The sequence below is a fragment of the Pristis pectinata genome, chromosome 2, assembly GCF_009764475.1.
Source record: "Pristis pectinata isolate sPriPec2 chromosome 2, sPriPec2.1.pri, whole genome shotgun sequence".
Lineage (NCBI taxonomy): Eukaryota > Metazoa > Chordata > Chondrichthyes > Rhinopristiformes > Pristidae > Pristis > Pristis pectinata.
This window is the reverse complement of record NC_067406.1, coordinates 85,638,198-85,656,544: the sequence shown is the minus strand read 5'-3', so window position 1 is coordinate 85,656,544 and position 18,347 is coordinate 85,638,198. Positions and strand designations below refer to the sequence as shown.

At 38.2% G+C, this 18,347-nt stretch overlaps 1 protein-coding gene across 1 annotated transcript in view; it reads left to right on the top strand.

The window, feature by feature from the left end:
- The window catches only part of LOC127584056 (AF4/FMR2 family member 1-like), a 102,372-nt gene that overhangs the window by 56,608 nt on the left and 27,417 nt on the right, over nucleotides 1-18,347 (top strand). The window contains exons 4-9 of the mRNA XM_052040596.1: nucleotides 8,170-8,214; nucleotides 9,326-9,412; nucleotides 9,600-9,633; nucleotides 12,967-13,009; nucleotides 16,355-16,409; nucleotides 16,624-16,660. Of these exons, the coding sequence (XP_051896556.1) occupies nucleotides 8,170-8,214; nucleotides 9,326-9,412; nucleotides 9,600-9,633; nucleotides 12,967-13,009; nucleotides 16,355-16,409; nucleotides 16,624-16,660 (301 nt within the window). The remainder of the gene's footprint in view (nucleotides 1-8,169; nucleotides 8,215-9,325; nucleotides 9,413-9,599; nucleotides 9,634-12,966; nucleotides 13,010-16,354; nucleotides 16,410-16,623; nucleotides 16,661-18,347) is intronic.

Sequence of the window (18,347 nt, the reverse complement as noted above, 5' to 3'; positions counted from 1 at the left end):
ACAAAGAAAATGTCCAAACGATATTGATATAAAACTAATGAGTTCTACAAAAAAAATCATTTGGCCATATTGTGGACTATCAACTATGTTTACTTAATTGTTTTTATATATAAAGCGCTTCTTTTCTGCAAAAGGATTAAAATCTTTCTTCAAGTGGCTGCACGTGAATTATAGAATTTCTTAATTGCTGTCTTTTATTTCGTGCACTGTACTTATTTGATATTAAGCGAAACAAAAATTAGTCTGAGTGCAACCTCAGTGTGCACATTCCTCATCTAATGTTGCAAGTTTCCTAAATACTGTACAAAACAATACAAGACTAGAATGGTATATAAGTACCAGGATAATTTATGCACTATTGAACAGAACAGCATCCTTTTCTGACCTGTTTATGTGCATGCAAAGTCAGAATGGGTTATTTGGTCAATGGAATCAAAATAAAAATGCTGCAGATATATGATGGGGTGAATCATAAGTTTGTCAATGCCACACTTAATGGCTTCTCCTGCTGTTCAATGGAAAATATACTGCTTACTACTTGTTAATTGGTTAATCAAACCTAGGACAAATGACTAAATTGTTAGTATAGCTATTGGTAAACATCACTCTATTTCCAGTTTTGAATAAAATAACGGCACAAGGGATGGCAGAGTGCTGCAGTGGTTTACACTGCTGCCTCACAGCTCCAACAACCTGGGTTCAAACCTAACTTTGGCTGCTCTTAGTGTCCGGCATTTGCATGTTCTCCCTGTGATTGTGAGAGTTTCCACTGGGACCTCAAATTTGCTCCCTTTCAACCAATGCAGCCTCTGGGCCAAATGGATTTCTATATTGTACAATGTTATGATTGGGAAATTCTCATTCACCAGAAATTAAATTTTAGCCTTGAAATTGTTTCATGCATTTGCTTGTGATTGTTTGCTTCCAAAGCTGTGGGACACACCTTCCAATATAATGCAGGACAGCTTGAGTACTGGAGGCTCCTGTACAGTACCAAACCAGTTCTGTCACTTGGGCAGCATTTCTCATCAAGTTTGGAAGAATGCAGTCCATTAACTTATTTCTTGTAAGAAAACAGAAAATTCTGGCAACCTTCAATTGGTTAAGAGGCAACAAGAAGGAGAGAAACAACTAATGTTTTGCATCAAAGGTTCTGATGTAAAGCCAATCACCTCTAATGCACCATCGTTCTGCTTTTCTTAATTTGATAGGATCAGTCTTCATATTATTTACTAACTGATGTTGTACTTGCATGCAAGGTATTATGGATTCTGGCAAACTAAAGTAAAATGTGAAATAGTGGAAGACAGTGCAAGTCAGGCAGCATTTGTGGAGAGAGAAGTTATGGTGTTAGGGAAGGTGTGGGAGAAAACCCAGCAAGGCCAGGAACATAATATCAACTTGAACAATGAAGGAAAGACAATGGAGGGGGGTTGGGGTGGCTTGGAAGATGTCACCAGGGCCACAATTTAGACAGGTCTTCCTTAAAAGGCTTGATGGGAGCATTCCTGCCATATCCAGCTGTGCTGAAAGTGTTGATGATTTAACACGAAGGGCACTGGCACCTTGTACCACAGATCTACTACCAGGCAGCTTTCTCGCTAAGTTTACTTTGCCGTGTTGATTATGTCATCTGGCTCATGTTAATTAAACCTCCACTTTTCAATAGCCAGATTTGACTTTAAATTTTAAACAAGTGGGAATGGAGCGAGATTGCTCTATCCTGATAACAATCTTTTTCTAAGTTCACCATTGCTGTTCTGCTAAAATTTCCAATTAATGATTGATGAAGAATTCTCAGCTGGTGTTTGCCCATTCACCTGGGCGGAAATTGGAAGAATGCATAGGGACTGGTTAACTCTTTGTCATCCCAGGTTATGGATAGGCACAGTAGTGTAGCGGTCACCGTAACGCTTTACAGCGCCAGTGACCCAGGTTCAATTGGGGCCACTGTCTGTAAGTTTGTACATTCTCCCCATGTCTGCGTGGGTTTCCTCTAGGTGCTCCAGTTCCCTCCCACATTCCAAAGATGTATGGGTTAGGAAGTTTTGGGCATGGTATGTTGGCGCCGGAAGCGCGGCGACACTTGCGGGCTGCCCCCAGAACACTCGACGCAAAAAGATGCATTTCACTGTGTGTTTCAATGTACATGTGACTAATAAAGATATCTTGTCTTCCTGCATTCTGTCCCAGATAGATCTGGAAAAGGTAAAGGCAATTACTAACTCTTTATGTACCAGCGACTCAATGACAAATGCCTACAAAGCCAGGACCACTCTCTTTGAATCTCTTACTGAATTAGCTAATTGGTTATATATAACTTTTGTTGGGTGCAGGGAATGGCAATGCTTGGTCTTGGCTGCAGACTGTTTCTAAATACTTTTATACCTTCAGTATTCAGCAGTTCAGTCTGGAATGTTCTTTCCAACTTCTCTTCAAAAGATGAAAGTTTATACACTTCTCTTGAGGCCACAGGCTAGCTCTAATATAAAGCTGTCACCAAAAGCTTAAAACTTAGCAAAAAATAATTCATCCAAAATCCGGTGAGTGTTTCACTTCTGTGTTTCTAATGTGCTTTCAGCTGAACCATTAAACTTTGAGACCCAAGTTCATTCTCAGGTGGATGTATTAGAATCCATGTCGATATTTCATCATATTCTTGACCTTTGGTCCTGTGGGCTTCAATTTTTAAAGATCTTCTTGATGCCAACCTCTGTCAAAAGCTACACTGAGGTCAAAGGCAATCACTGTCACTTTATATTTGAAATTCAGCTGTCAGTATTTGGGCCAAGACTATCTGGAGTTAAGTTGCTCTACTGGTTAGTAGGTTTTGGTGAATAAGTGCCTCTGAAAGCACTGTCGACAACTATTTTCATCATTTAGCTGGAGGACAGAGGGCAAAATTGACCAGATTGGAAAATAAACAACTGCAGACTCTGAAATACTGAAATAAAATGCTGGGGAAACTTAGTAGGTCAGGCAACATCTGTAGAGAGAGAAAAACAAAGTTAATGTTTCAGGAGGGTGACCCTTCATTAGAACTAGCCATTGACTCTTCACCAAATAGCATTAGCTATGGATTTTTGTAGACATGCCCTATCTGGGCTTTTCCACCTGGTTGGGTTGATGCCAATGTAGTGATACCAGAGGTGCAGCTAGTTCTGGAGCACAGGTCATCAGTATTAGAGTCAGGATTTGTCAGTTCAGGCTTTGCTGCATGCACCGTTCCCATCAATTTTTTGATGTCATGTGACATATTATGTGGAGGCTGCTTTCTGTGGCGGTGGAGACTTCAAAAGGAAGCAAAATATCTTTTATATGGAAGATTGTTCCAAGTCGCTTTAATTGCAACAAAATCTGTGTCATGGCCAACATTTTATCCCTCAACTGAAGCTTTTGTTAAAAAAAACACCTGCTCATTTATTGTTCGGTAGTTTAATTACTATGACTGTCTACATTACAACGGAGGTATTGGGTCAAATTCTTTTGATAATGAAGTGCTTTAGGACATCTTCAAAGGCACTAGATAAATAGAAAATTTTCTTTTGTAAGCTAGACTTACTGTACCTGACAATCAATAAGCTAGGATTTCCAGAATTTTAATACCTTTGCTTTTACACTTATAAATGATGTCATTTTGCTGTTTTTGTTATACTACTCCCAAATGAGTTTTGCACCTTTTCCAAGGCTATCCCCGGTAGGTTTTCCAGCTGCAGGATGATGGTTTTGCTATTCTTTCCAAATACTGGATTATTGCAAAATGAGAACAAAATAACAAGACCTTAAATGTCACAGTATAAAATTAAGTATTTCTGGAATCGGCTCTTAGATTTCAAGGTAAATTTGTATAAGATTTCTTTCTCTCTTTCTGTAAAAAAAAATATATATCACTTTTTCATTGTCATTAAATGACTGCCTTTAATTTTAAAAAGAGTAAGATGTTTTTGTGAACCTGGTTAGACAATCCAGAATAAACGGAATACTTTTCCAGGTAGGCAGTTTTGCCTTTATTGTATTGTAACATGCAGTAGTATTTGGTTACTGTTATGTGATTTTAAAATTGCTTTTGTTTCTGTTACTTCAGCCACCAGTTAATGTGGGCACATTTCGGGGAAAATAGAAATCATAATCTAGTCACAAAGCTGTGATTTGGTGCTTGTATCTTATACAGCACTGCCTCTAGCAGTGGAGTTGTACAAAATCCAGTAATTTTTCTGTCTTCAGCAGGATATAAGCAACATTATAAATGACAGCCTTCATTCCTTTTGGCCATAGACTCAATCATGTATTCAAGTCAGCAACATGACTTGTATCACATGCTCAGTCCCAAAAATTCAGTCATTGTCTTCCAGCCAAGAACGAAGGATGCAGTTGCTGCTGTTACACATAGATCCATGGCATTTGCCCCAGAGTGTAAACCAAGTGAATCCACCGTGTTTACCTTCAAGATGAATGGAACTATTTCAGTGTGATGTAACACAAACATACTATAAAAGCTGCATTAGGACAGTGCAGAAGAGTATTCCAGTCCAATTGGTCTTTCTTCAAGAACTGAATTGCAGTCATAAGGTCCATGATCAGCTGGAGTGCAGAACTCTGCATTGTGTATATTACCTTTTTCTGCTGTCTCTGTTTCTCAATATTACTGGATTGACTATCATTATCACTTTTCCAAAATCAGTATGTCAAAAAGTTAAGTAAATTTTAATATCACAATTGTTAAAATGCCACATAATACCTTTTATAGCTACATCTTCTCATCTCTCGGCCTTACTTTGCAGTTTTGTTGCTCTGTGTCTCTGTCTGTCTTTATTCTTTTACTGTGCTTGGTATCCTTTTGATATATCTGAAGGCTTCTTAAGTGGTGGCATGGTAGTGTGGCAGTTAGCATAATGCTATTACAGTGCCAGTGACACGGGTTCAATTCCGGCCACTGTCTGTAAGGAGTTTGTACGTTCTCCCTGTGTCTGCGTAGGTTTCCTCTGGGTGCTCCAGTTTCCTCCAGCGTTCCAAAGATGTACGGGTTAGGAGCTGTGGGCATGCTATGTTGGTGTCACTTGCAGGCTGCCCTCAGCACATTCTCAGTAACGCAAAAAGGCGCATTTCACTGTGTGTTTCGATGTACATGTGACTAATAACTAAATATCTAAAAATATGTAATATGCTAGCACCCCAGTTCCTTGATGGACCTCAGCTGTTATTCACCGAAGCACCTCCAATGCATTACATAAGAACATAAGAAACATTATAATCCTGCAGTGAAGGCCAGCTTACCATTTGCCTCCTGAATTGCTTACGGCACCTGTGTGTTGGCTTTCAGTGACTTGTGCACAAGGAAATGCAGATTGCTTTGGAAATGCAGATTGCTTTGGCAATGACCATTACCAGTCGCTCACTCTTCTTATAACCAGAAAAGCAGAATTTTTTTTTTGGTTCCAAAATGGATCAGTTTATATTTTTCCACATCTGATATGCACCTACCCACTCAGCTAGTCTATATTCCTCTGAAGCCTCTTTATATTCTTCTCTTGACTTGCAAACATGGCATTTGGACTCTTAGTCACATCATTCATGTAGATTGAGGAAAGTTGGATGCAAGCACTGATCCCCGCAGATGTTGTTTTAAATATCGTGGATTCAGAATTAATGTTTCAAATGTGGCTTTACTAATATGTTTGCTTTACTAATATGTTTGTTTTACAAGACAAAAATAAACTGCTTCAGTGCCCTTGAGATGCAACAAACATCTGATAAGTATATTTATTTAGTAAAAGTTTATCAAAAGAAAAGTTAATAGCTGCTATTGAACAGCTGGAAAAATATCTCTTTGAAATTTATTTACTGTATTAATTGTGGGAAGAATTATATCTTATTAAATTTAGCAATGGTATTATCCTTTAACATTTGACATTCAGGAGGCTTTCTACTTTATGTATGCTGCATTTAGAATACCATATACTCTAATTTGAAGTTCAAGATTTTCATGTTTCAGGAAAGTAGTGCTTCAGAAAGAATGGTGAAATATTCTGTGGTTAAAATTCACAATTCATTTTAAAATCTTTCAACATTTTTTTTATTCATGGTGGGTCTGCTGTTTCTCAAACAGTTTCAATAAAATGGGCATAGGCAGGTAAAAATATAAAAAAGGCTTTTATGACGATTTTACATTATACATTACAGGCAAATGAAGTTGAGAGTTAATGGAAATAAAATGTTTATGAATGCCTAGCAAAGATCAGTGATTTAAAAGTTGTACAGCTGAAAATGTTGAAAATGCTCACCAAATCAGGAAGTATCTGTGGAGAGAGAAACAGTGCTAATCTTTCAGGTGCCAATCTTTCATCAGATGTGGAAGTTGCAGATTTCATTCAACTGCAGTGTCAAGCAATGGGAGGTGGGAACGAAAGGATTAAAGTGAAGGTCTTTGGTGGAACATGGACATATAAATTAGGAGCAGGAGTAGCCCCCCCCCCCCCCCCCAGTTCCTCAAGCCTGCTCCACTATTCAGTAAGATCACAGCTGATCCGACTGTAAAGTCAACTCCGCACCTCACACCTATCCTTGTTAACCTTTGCTTCTCAAGAATTTATCTACCTTTGCCTTAAAAGCATTCAAAGACTCTGCTTCCACAGATCTTCAGAGAAAAAGAGTTATGAAGACTCAACTCTCTAAGGGAAAATGTTTCTCCTCATCTCTCTTAGATAGGCATCCCTTTAAACAGTAACACTAAGGAACTTGTATGTTTTAAATGCTCTATCATTCTTTTAAACTCTAGCAGAAATCAGCATAGCCAATCTAACCTTTCATCATAAGACAACCTACCCATACTGGGTATTAGTTTGGCAAACCTTCTCTGAAATGCCGACACATTACCGTCCTTTGTTAAATAAGGAGACCGGTACTGAAGAATATGCAAATGACAATAGCAGAGTTATTACCAGCAGCTGCTGTTGCAGAATTTTGTATGTAGCTGGAAGCCTCATGCAGCTCATCTCTCTCGTGCCTGCCAAATGATGTAGAATTAATGGTATTTATTGGTTTTGCTATTCACAAAAAGACTATTCAGCTATTTGACTTGTATCTGGTTTACGCTGAAGAACCATGATTATATCTTGAATGATCCAAACGAATTTCAAATTGGAGTCCATCTGACATTACTCAGATAGTATACACTTTAGGTTAACAAACAAGACTTTGAGCCACTTAGTTGACACTGTATACTGAGCAAGATTTAAATAAAGATTGTGCTATAGTTCTGACAATTTCCCATAAGAGAGAATGCATACATTTATACATAACACACTTTGTGACCTTGGGGCAACTGAAAATCCTTTTCAACCTTGTAAGCATGGTGGTAAAGTAGGGAATAATTCAATCAATAATGGGACTCATGAAAATCAAAAATCTGCAGCTGCTGGAAATCTGAAATGAAAACAGAAAATGCTGGGAACACGCAAAGGATCAGGCAGCATCTGTGGAAATAGAAACAGGTTGTAGACCCTCTTTCAGAACTGGGAAAGCAAGAAAACAAGATGGTTCTAACTGTAATGTGATAATAGCAAGTAATCTATTTTAAAGAAGTTGATTGAGGAATAAATATTGGCCTGAAGTATGGTGATAACGCCACAGCTCTTTCAAATAGTACCATAGAATCTTTTATATCCACTAAACTCGGTTTCATCTGCAAAATTGCACTTATTATAGTGCAACGTACTCTCTCTGCTATGTTGTACCATCAGCCTAGATTTTTACATTCAAGACCTGGATTGGAACTGGAGCCGACAACTTTCTCTTGGGACCATGGCTGATTAATTTGAAGGGTGCAGCAAAAGATATGAGCCATTCCTCTGCCACTTTGCTAACTTTCCTATTTAAAAAGTGTTTGATTAAGAATCATAATCAGTTACTGCAAGGGCTTCCAAAGAACATACTGTATGTTATGGAGGTGATAAGTGAGTGGTTACCTCAATGTAGTCTGTTGCTTTGCTTCCAAATAAAATGGCTTTTACTACAAGTAGTAAATCCAGTAAGTTTTACCACAAAGGGTTTGATTTTTTTTATTGTATACATAGTTGAAACTGTTTGAGCTTACTACTTGATAATTATGGCTTCTTCAGTGCTTCTCTGCTAATTATACTCACAGGATGCTGAATTGTTGTTTTCTTATAGGAAACATTATCGAATGATGTCAATTGTGTTGAAGAAATCCTGAAGGTAAGGTGTAATGCTATTAATTATTGCATTGTTTTTATACAGGTCTGTTTCTGTTGTTATTGATCTGATAATTGATAGAATGCAACAACACTGCTTTTTTTTTCCCCATAGTAATTGCTGAAAAAGATGTTGCAATATATAAAAACAAATAGATCTTGATTTCCATTTATAGTCTGTGGCTGTGTAATTCCTACTTACTTGTCCTTTACATAAAGATGCATATTGGACTTTGCGGAACTGAGCAAAATACTAGCTCAGGTACAAGAGCTTCTGAAAAGTTTCAAGATGATATGCGAATGTAATCAGCAGTAGCAACACTGTGATTGAACACACATGGTCCTTTTATGAAAAGGCACCTTTCATGCCATGTTTTTAGGACTTAAGTTCAATTTATCAATGGACCTGTTTGCTTTGTGACTAGAAAGGTGGAAAAATACCAATGTTCCCTGGATGCATTGTGAACCATTTCAAATAAATTAGTGTTTGTAATTCTGCCATTATACAAGTATTTACATCAGATGCTAATGTTTTTGTTTTCCAAATAAATTGCAAGAATTGTTTTGTTTTAGTTTTTTGTTCCAAATAATGATTGCTGGAGCAATAAACTATTTTTGAAATTCTTAGAACCCATCTGTAACAAGATTGCATGTGCAAACTATTTTTGTCACAATTGTACTATTTCTGCTGGTATAGTACTTATACCACTGGGATTGTTGCTCACCTTTTATGAGCATCAATGGGGTAGATTTTGCACTTTCCCAGTTGTATTGAAATCAGTTGATACAATCCCCTGCCCCCCCCTCCCCCCTCTTTTGCTAATATTTGTGTGTGTACAATCCACACACATTTGGATGTTATTCACTTGTGTGTGTAAGTAAATAACTTGTGTATTTTAATATTGTTACCCATTGTTGCTTTATATAATGACTAGTTCTGGATTTCATTGTAAAAGTGTTTGCATCTGTGATACCATAGCATGTTTAATTATCAATACATTTTGTTACAGTCATTAATATCAAATTAGTTTAAGCATTGTTCTGTTACTTGGGATCCCCCTAATTATGAAGATGGAAATAACCTCATCATTGACCTGTTTTGGGTATTTTGACAGGAAATGACACATTCATGGCCACCACCTCTCACTGCCATCCAAACACCTAGCACAACAGAACCATCAAAATTTCCTTTCCAAAACAAGGTACGTGAAAGTATATGCAACTGTCCTGTATAGGAATTATGTTTGTCACAGTTCAAATTCAATCATAAATTTTATTTGGGTGGCTTTAGGGAAAAATATTTGCTATGCTGAGAAACTATTTGAACTATTTAATACTTTCTGAATTAAATTAAATTGTACTAAAACTTAGTTCCTTTGCATTTTATAGGACACCCATGTCCCTTCTGGCTTTGTAGGACACAGTGAGTGATCTCTCAAATCTGATTTATCATTTGTGTTTGTATATACACCGTCTTGCAACTGAAGATGAATCCAGTTATCACTTTTGCATTTTGAAAAAATTTCCTATTTTATCGTGATGTAGTATTATCCAATTTAAAATGGTTCTTACGATTGAAGGAAAAATTGCATTTATAGTGGGAATCAGCTTGTAGCAGTAAAACTATTTGCACTAAAATAAAATTCCAGAATCTGACTTCATTTGGTGATTGAGAGGGTAGAATAATGATTCTGCTTAAGAGATTAGTACCATTTTTGAACAGCACCTGGACCCTTAGCCCATACTGAAAGAAGTATGTATTTCCATAATTACTTTGTAACATTTTCACAATCACATAACATTCATTTCAGTTCAGCCACAGGAAATGGCAGATGTCTGGTTTGTGTTTTTATGTCATGCAGGTAGGGAGGCAGAGAATAATTGCAGCATTGAAGTGTTTCTGGATATTTAGCCATTCCCTGATACATTGATTAAAATTTATTTCATTTTGTGCACTGGGCATTTTTTTTTATAACTGGAAAAAGAACAGTGTCACTACCTGCTTTTTTTTCTATGCTCTGGCTCAGCAATTCCCATACAAAACTGTGCCCTGACTTTCACCTGCAGATTCAGAATACGATCACAGGTTATCAGGGAGACACAAGAAAGACAGACTGATGAGATATAGAGCCACACATGCAGATTCTCAGAGTCTGCTGAGTTGCACTATAGGATGATCTCTGCCTAACATGCAGATCGTTTCAATCCTGGAAGATTTCTAGAAGTGGACATTGCACCTAATAAGGACTACTACTATCCAGCAATAACCAATTCTTGTGCACCAAAATAACTCTGATTGCTTGGTAATGTATTCACTGTTTCACCAGGATGTGTCCACTTCTCGAAATCAGCAGCAATTCATAAGTGACATGTCATCTCCTTTGAGAATCAAGGCCGCAAAGTGAAAGATACTAGTGGAACACCTTGTGATTTCTGAAAGGAAGTTGAGGTACTTAAAGCAATTGAGGTACACCATCCCCATGTGACTAAAATACATGCAAGATTTTTGAATTTCTTTTAACATCCCCATTTTTTAAACCAATTTAATTGAACTCTGGAATTGTTTTTGGAAACTACAGAGTATTCATCCGTGAGCAAAGGGAGAAGGATGTGAAAGCAGCATGGAGCAGTATTTGGCAAATATTTTGGAGCTGCTGCTTTTGCTTCCCTTCTAGCCACTGTTCAAGATATTTTTGCCACTTTTATCTAGGCTGCTCATTTTATGGTCCTGGGAACAAGTAAAAAGAATAAGGCTTTTTAAAAACAAAACCCTCCATGTTAGTCTATTACCAAATGTGAACTTTCATGTCTCATAACCTGCACATGTGCATATTATTATCTCTGAAAATGCAAATTTATGTAAAATTATGGATTCATTATGCCTGCATGACGTTTTTAAAAAAAAGTCAGAGATACCACAAAATGCTTCAGTAGCAATTAATGAGTGGATGGGTTTGTGATGACCTCATAAATTTGACCATGTCAGTCTTTGTTTCTGTGGGAGCTTGGTTTTCTAAATCCACTGGATTACAGTGCCAGTCAGGAATCGAATCATCTAAATGCTTTTTGTTCAATTCCTGACCTCCATTATAAAGAAGGCATTAACCTCTTTAAATCACTCTTTGCTTCAGTGTTGACTAGCCACAATTTCACTGGGTTGTTGGCTGAGGTCTTTGCCACTGAATTATAAGTGGCAGAGATACTCAATCAGCTGGTTCCAAATCAAGTGCAAGTTTGTTATAACAGTCCAGATTTTCAGTTGAATTGAAGCAAAAACTATTCTAATCACAGGCTACTTTATTCCTGAAATGATATTATAGCTCCTTAACATTGTTATAATTTTTGCCAGTTCTTATTTTCATAAGTGTTTAAGTGAAGAAAGTTTACATTTCTTCCAGTTAAAATAGCTTTAAATAAGTTCATCAATTCTGGTTAGAAGAGTAAAGGCACGCCTATTTATTGTGCTTTTTGCAACCTTGGAATGTTCTAAAGCACTATAACTATACTTGTGAAGATAAGTCCCTTTTGTTATGCAGGTCCTAATAGAGTTTAGGAGCTACTTTACAGTTGCCAAAATGTGCTTGAGGCTCACTTGTGTGTTTGAATTGATTAGGTGTGATGAACGTTGTGCTGGTTACTTCTGAGTTTAAACTCCATGTCACTACAAGAGGTTGGTGGGTATATGGAATGAGCTGCCAGAGGAAGTGGTTGAGGCAGGTACAATAGTATCATTTAAGAAGCACTTGGATAGGTACACGGAGGGGCAGGACTTAGAAAGATATGGGCCAAACACAGGGAATTGGAACTAGCTGGGTGGGCACCTGGTTGGCATGAACTCAATGGGGTGAAGGGCCTGTATCCATGCTGTATTGCTCTATGACTCTACAATGTGTGTGAATGTAATTTGGGAGCTCAAATTTTGGAATAGATTACGTAATGGCGTGAACATATGAATGTGTGAATTAGGAGCAGGTCACAAAACCCTCGAATCTGCTTCACTACTTAATAAACTAATGGCTTTATTAAATAGCAGAGCTGATTAATAATCTCAGTCCCACATTCCCTTCTACCTGCAGAAACCTTGCACCCTGTTGCTAATTCAGTATATAGCTACCTCTGCCATAAAAAATATTCATAGATTCTTCTTCCACCTCCCTTTAAGAAAGACACTTCCAAAGAGTTATAACCCTCTGAGCTCCTCAGAGCCTCATGGAAACTTTGTCCTAAGTGGACGATGCCTAATTTTTAAATCGTGATCCCTAGGTCTAGATTCTCACACGTGGAAACCATTCTCCCATGTAACCGTGTCAAAGCCCCTCAGAATATTATAGATTTTAATCAAATCCCCTAAATTTCATTGGATGCAAGCCTAGCCTGTCTAAGTCTTATTCATGAGACAACCTGCCCATTCCAGGCATTAGTCGAGTAATGTATCCTTGAAATGCTTCCAGCTCATAAACCTTCCTTTAAATAAGGAGACTAATACGACACATGGTACTCCAGATGTGGTCTCACCGATGCCCTATATAACAGAAATACAACCTCCCTACTTTTCTCTTATTCAAGTTCCCTAGCAATAAATAATACATCCAATTACCTGTTGTACCTCCGTACCTGGCTGTGGTGAATCTTGCACCAGGACATCCATGTTAGCTTTTTGGTAGACTGCCACTTCAATCTTGGGTTGACTGAAATAACTGTAAATGCATGAAACTTCTAGGTCAGTCTTAGTGTTCGTATGTATTTTCCTTTGCAGAGAAATGTGAGATTCCACCAAAAAATTCACAGTCAGAGAAACCGTGAGTATATATTCTCTTTTATAATGTAGCTATGACATTTTTACAATTTGGAATTATTGACACAACTATATTTCTGGTGCAAGCCTCAAATACATCTGTTATGGAATTAATCAATGGTGCACTCCTCCTCCAATATGGCTGGGACATTCCTAACCCCTGTGTAGTTGATTTGCTGCTATTCACAATTGATAGGTGAGGTAGTTTGGGTATCATTCCTCTTCTGTAGCAGTTACTAAAGCCTGGAAAACAGTAATAACCCACCCCCCTTCCCTCCCCTCCCCACACTCTGACAAGAGCTATGATGTTGGCTGACTTACCATAAAGTCTTTAATTCTGAGGATATTAGCAGTGTTCATTGAGGATTGATTTTTATTTATTGGCCTCTCTGATTTCTCCACTGTAAATATTTGCAGCTGACTTCTAGCCTCTTTCTAGTTCACTAATATGGTAACAAGCATGCCTTTATACCCTTGTTCCTTCAAAGCCAAATCACAGTCAACCATCCCACAGCTAAAATCAGCACACCATGCACCAGTTTCTGTCATTTCAGAAGGGTGGTTCAAGGAGTCATCTTACAACCATCGGTTCAATAACCAGAGAAGGCAAGTTATAGACATGCACCAGAAAGCATTGATGACCAACTAGATGTTCAGTAGTCTGTCCCAAATGCCCAAATATGGGGGTTGGGGTAGCTGATAGGGTGGCAAATGGAAGTCAGTGGGGAGAGATTTTTATCAAAACTCAGACCTACAGGGTAGCAGTAGTAGTTACTGTAGTAACTTTCAAAGAGAATTGGACATGAATTTGAAATGGAAAAATTTTCAGGGCCAAAGCAAAAGAGCAGGGAGTTAGATTAATAGTGAAAAGCCCAAGATGAGATGCAGCACCTTAAGGAGAGGAAGGGGAATAACAAACATAACATAAATGTGTTGTGCAACCAATATTCTATTGCTATAAAGTGAAAAGTGGAGATGATCCTAATGAAGCAGATACTAAACAATATATTTATAGCATGTGAAACAATTAACTTCTGGATAAATTAATTTGTATTGAGTAGTAATCAGAGAGTTGATGTTTGATATATAAAAAAAATTGTTCTGACATTGACTGTATGAGGCTGCCTAATGGTTAACTTACATTCCCCTATAGTGATGAGATCCTACTTGACATGAGGGATTAAGCATTCATCTGGGATTTAACAATGAACTGTATAAATTAGACTTCAGATATATATAGCAATTGAAGTCTGCAGGCAGGCATGCCTATTTTATACTCAAATTAGGTGATCACCCCAGAGGATGATTAGAACGATACATCACACAGTTTTGCAGCCCATAAATTTGTCGGTGCTTTGGTTTAAAGTGAAGTTAGTCCCAAATTGTCCTTGAAAAAATTCTTCCCTCAGGTCACCTGTATAATTAAGTACATATTAAAGCCAACAAGTTTATTTTCTTGACCATTCTTGATGGGGTTATTTTACTGTGTTGGTTGTTCAGTTTTGGAAACAATTGTCAGCTAAAGTTCAGAGTCCCCTTTTCTCTCCTCTCTGCTCCTGTCTTGAAGGGGCTAATGCCTACTGCTGAATACCACGTTGCGGCCTTCTACGCCTCCTCCAAGTTACTGAGAATGTCTGCAGTGATGTGCACACAGGACTTTACAACCAAGCCTAATTCCATTCTCACCCAATTCTATGTACATAATTTCCTGGATGGATCGCTCAGTTGTAATCAAAAGTGAAAATGTCCCCCTTTTAACCCTAGCTCGGAGCTACCAAGGCCAGTTGTAGCATCCTAACTGCTTCAAGTTAATTTTGTGTCTTTTACATTGCTTGCATTTGTACGTCATCCCCCTACCGGTTGGGAGGTTCAGGAGACCCACACAGGGACGTTAATGTGACAGCAAAGAGTTAGAGAACATTTCTTCACACAGTACTTGGAATGAGCAGTTCCTGACACAACTTTGCTACAGCAGATTCCATAAATACTCACAAAAGGGATTTTTGTCTTTTTGAGAAAGGATAGTTGAAGGGTATTTGGATAGTGCAGAGATGTGGGAGCAATCTAGGAGGGAAATGTGGGGAAAAGTATTGGTACAAACATGTTGGATCAAATGGCTATTTTTGTGCTCTGACATTCAATAATTGTATCAATTGTTTCTGCAGAGTTTTGTCTTTGGGTTATTGTGTGGTGTAAAGTACCCTGTTAGTTGTTAAATGCAGTTATTGAATGTGGTTCCATGCGGAGAAAAGCAGCAAACAATGCATGGTAACTGTACCCAAAAAGGCTTTTTCATATGCAGTGGGAAGATACTTGTTTGGACCTAGTATGGTTTAGCAACAATTGCCTACAAATTCTAGTGCACCCTCAGAATTGCACAAGAAGTGATACTGACCAAATAAACCCTTTTTAGTAACATTGAGCTTCATAGTCTGGGAATGAAATATTTATTCATTTTTGTTGCCCACTCCTAAGTGATGGTTAGCATGCCTCAAGTAAGTTCATGAAATTCCTGGTCTGAATTTGAACCTCCTGTGAATAAGCGCATGCTGTAATTACACCGGCAACTACAGAAGAGGCGGACCTTTCCTTTATCAATTGTCACATCCTCTGGGTTTCTCAAAGCGCTTCAGAAGCCAACTTCACAATGGTTTTCCTGAGTACATGATTTCTAAGGGAGATTACTGGATGATATGCACTCTTCTTAGAGAATAAGTGCATTTATTTCAGAACGTAGTCAGCTTCATTGTGCTGTATATAATGGAATTTAGAAAAATTGAGAAGTGCATTGGTATACCATGTTTTATATCCTTGGTTCATTCCAAAGTGCAACAAGTTCAGTAATTGTTCTAATATGGGCACATTAGGAGCCATATCTTACAAGTTAGCACAAATGGCAAGGAAAATACATGACATGTTAATTTATTTCAGTCATGTTAGTTGAGGCATAACTTTAAGCCAGGTTAAGATAAAGCAGAAGAAGTCTTCATTTTCTTTAACCGGAGAGCTGTAGTCAAGAGCTAAATGCATTGTATGAGGTGGTGAAGAACCCACAACCCCAGAAGTCTCAGGCCAACCAGAGCTCAAACTTGCACCTTCCTCATTTGAATGGCATTAATTCACATACTCATTTATATATTTATTTGTAAGTATTCGTTCACTGAATCATTGCAGAGTATGTGGGGTTTAGTGGGATGCTGGTAAATGTACCTTTCAACTTAATAAAAAGAATGGGGAAAAAAAACTTTGAATTTGAAATCCTTCTGGGTGACTAACTAAAAATGGACAAAATTACCAAACGTGAACTTCTGTGGTCTGTTTGCTAATTTTTATGCAAATTTATTTCCAGGACGCTTGAACATGACCTACAGATCAGCAGTAGTGATGACAGTGATGGGGATCAGGTTAGTTTTTTTTTTTGAATTTCTGCTGAATATCTCTATTCAATGAATACAAGAAAAGAGTTGCTTTCAGGAGATGTAAATACTTTGGAAAGCATGCATGGTGTGATCTCATTTTCTTGATATGTAACCAAGAAACTGATTTGCTTGCTTCTCTTTCCACCTTCTTTTCCCTCCTGTACCACCCCACCCCCACCCTTCCCTACTTCTCATGCAGGTCACGGAAAAACAGTGCCTAATTCTGTTCCTAAAAGGTACCTAATTTTTCTGTTCACGTCTAGATGTTTTGTTGTGTGTTCAATACTTTTGGCTCTTCAATACAATATCCTAGGACCTACCACTATTGCAGCTTCCCTTTTGTGCAGGTACTTTACAGTAAAATGTAAATCATTGTTGCATGCTGCTTTGAATTTTACACAGTTCAGAACAATTGGGCAAACATTAGAAGATCTATTGCTGATTTCCCTTCCCTCTTCCTGCTTTCCCAGAGACCGGTTACGGCTCTTCCTGGGTTATGAATGCCCAACTTATGGACACCCTGTACATATGAATAAGCATTTGGGAGACTGGTGGGATGGATTTGGCGGCTGATGCAGATCTGCAGGCATCTTCTGCTGGGTGGGAACGGGCCATTTCCGTGTGCCTTCTCACCTCATTCGCCACCCCCCAAACCTCCCCCAAGCCACAACAATCGGGAGCTGGGTCAAGCCGAGCAGAGCTCGGAGCACTGAGCAATCTCTCTCGCCTCACTGAGCCAGTAGTGAGGTGGGCTGGCAGCGCCTGCTCACTCTCCCGTCACAGCTGTTTCTGTGATCCTCTTCCATGTGCCGTTTATGTTCATTTCTGATTTATGAAAAATTGGGGTTACGAACAGTTCTCAGGAATCCCTGTCGTAACCTGGGGACTGCCTTTAACTGCTTCAATTGCTGCCCAGCTGCATCAGCTATTGTCATACAGACAAAGAATAAAACTGGAGATCTCTGGGTGTTTGCCATAGTCCTATGACCTGTGATAATTTTGCCCTGTTGGCTGAGGAAAATTCACTGAAACTTGAAATTCCTAGTTTAATTGACTGAAATTGGCCTATTATAAATGAAAGGTTTAACTGAATAGGAATAGCTTTTTTAAAAAAAACATGAATGCAGTAATAGTAGTTGGGAATGAATTTTTAAAAAAGCTTTTACTCCAAGGAATAAAAATGGGCCAAATGAATAAGACATTAAACTTTTTAGTGATGGAATAACGATGGACAGGAAAGATCCACTGAGCCTGAATCACGTTATCATGATATGCTAAAAATGATTCACAGCTACAAGCCATAACAGTCTCCAACCCCTGCCAATTCCCCAGCAGCCAAGTAATAACAACAATTGATTTGGGTAGATAAAGCTAGAAAATGATCATCCCTTCTTCCTTGACAATGAAAAGATATTGAGCATGATTTATATTATTTAGTACTTCGCCTCTGGATGCAAAATAGTGTACTTGGTTTTACGTTGTCACCTTGGATGTGCACCTTCAGCTCTACTTAGTTGTGCTTTTGGCAGCAATGGCCATGAATCTTAAGAGGACTTAATTTGGTTACTTTTTCACCTAAAGATTAAAGTTTGTAACAATACCCAGTCGTTAAAGACTCAGTATATGACCCTTCTTAATTCTATCAGCATATGAAGGGGTAGATAGAGAGAAACTATTTCCACTATTTGGATCTAGAATTATGGGACAGAGTTTTAAAAATTAGAGCCAAGCCTTTTGCTCGTGAAGATAGGAAACACGTCTACATGTAAAGGGAGGTAGAAGCTTGGTACTCCCTTCCTTCCCCAAACAGCTTTTGATGTTGTCAGTCATTAGCATTAATTCATTATCCAAAAGGTGAAAGCATGAAGTTAGGACACAGATCAGCATGTCCTCAGTGAATTAAAGAACAGGCTCGAGTGGTTA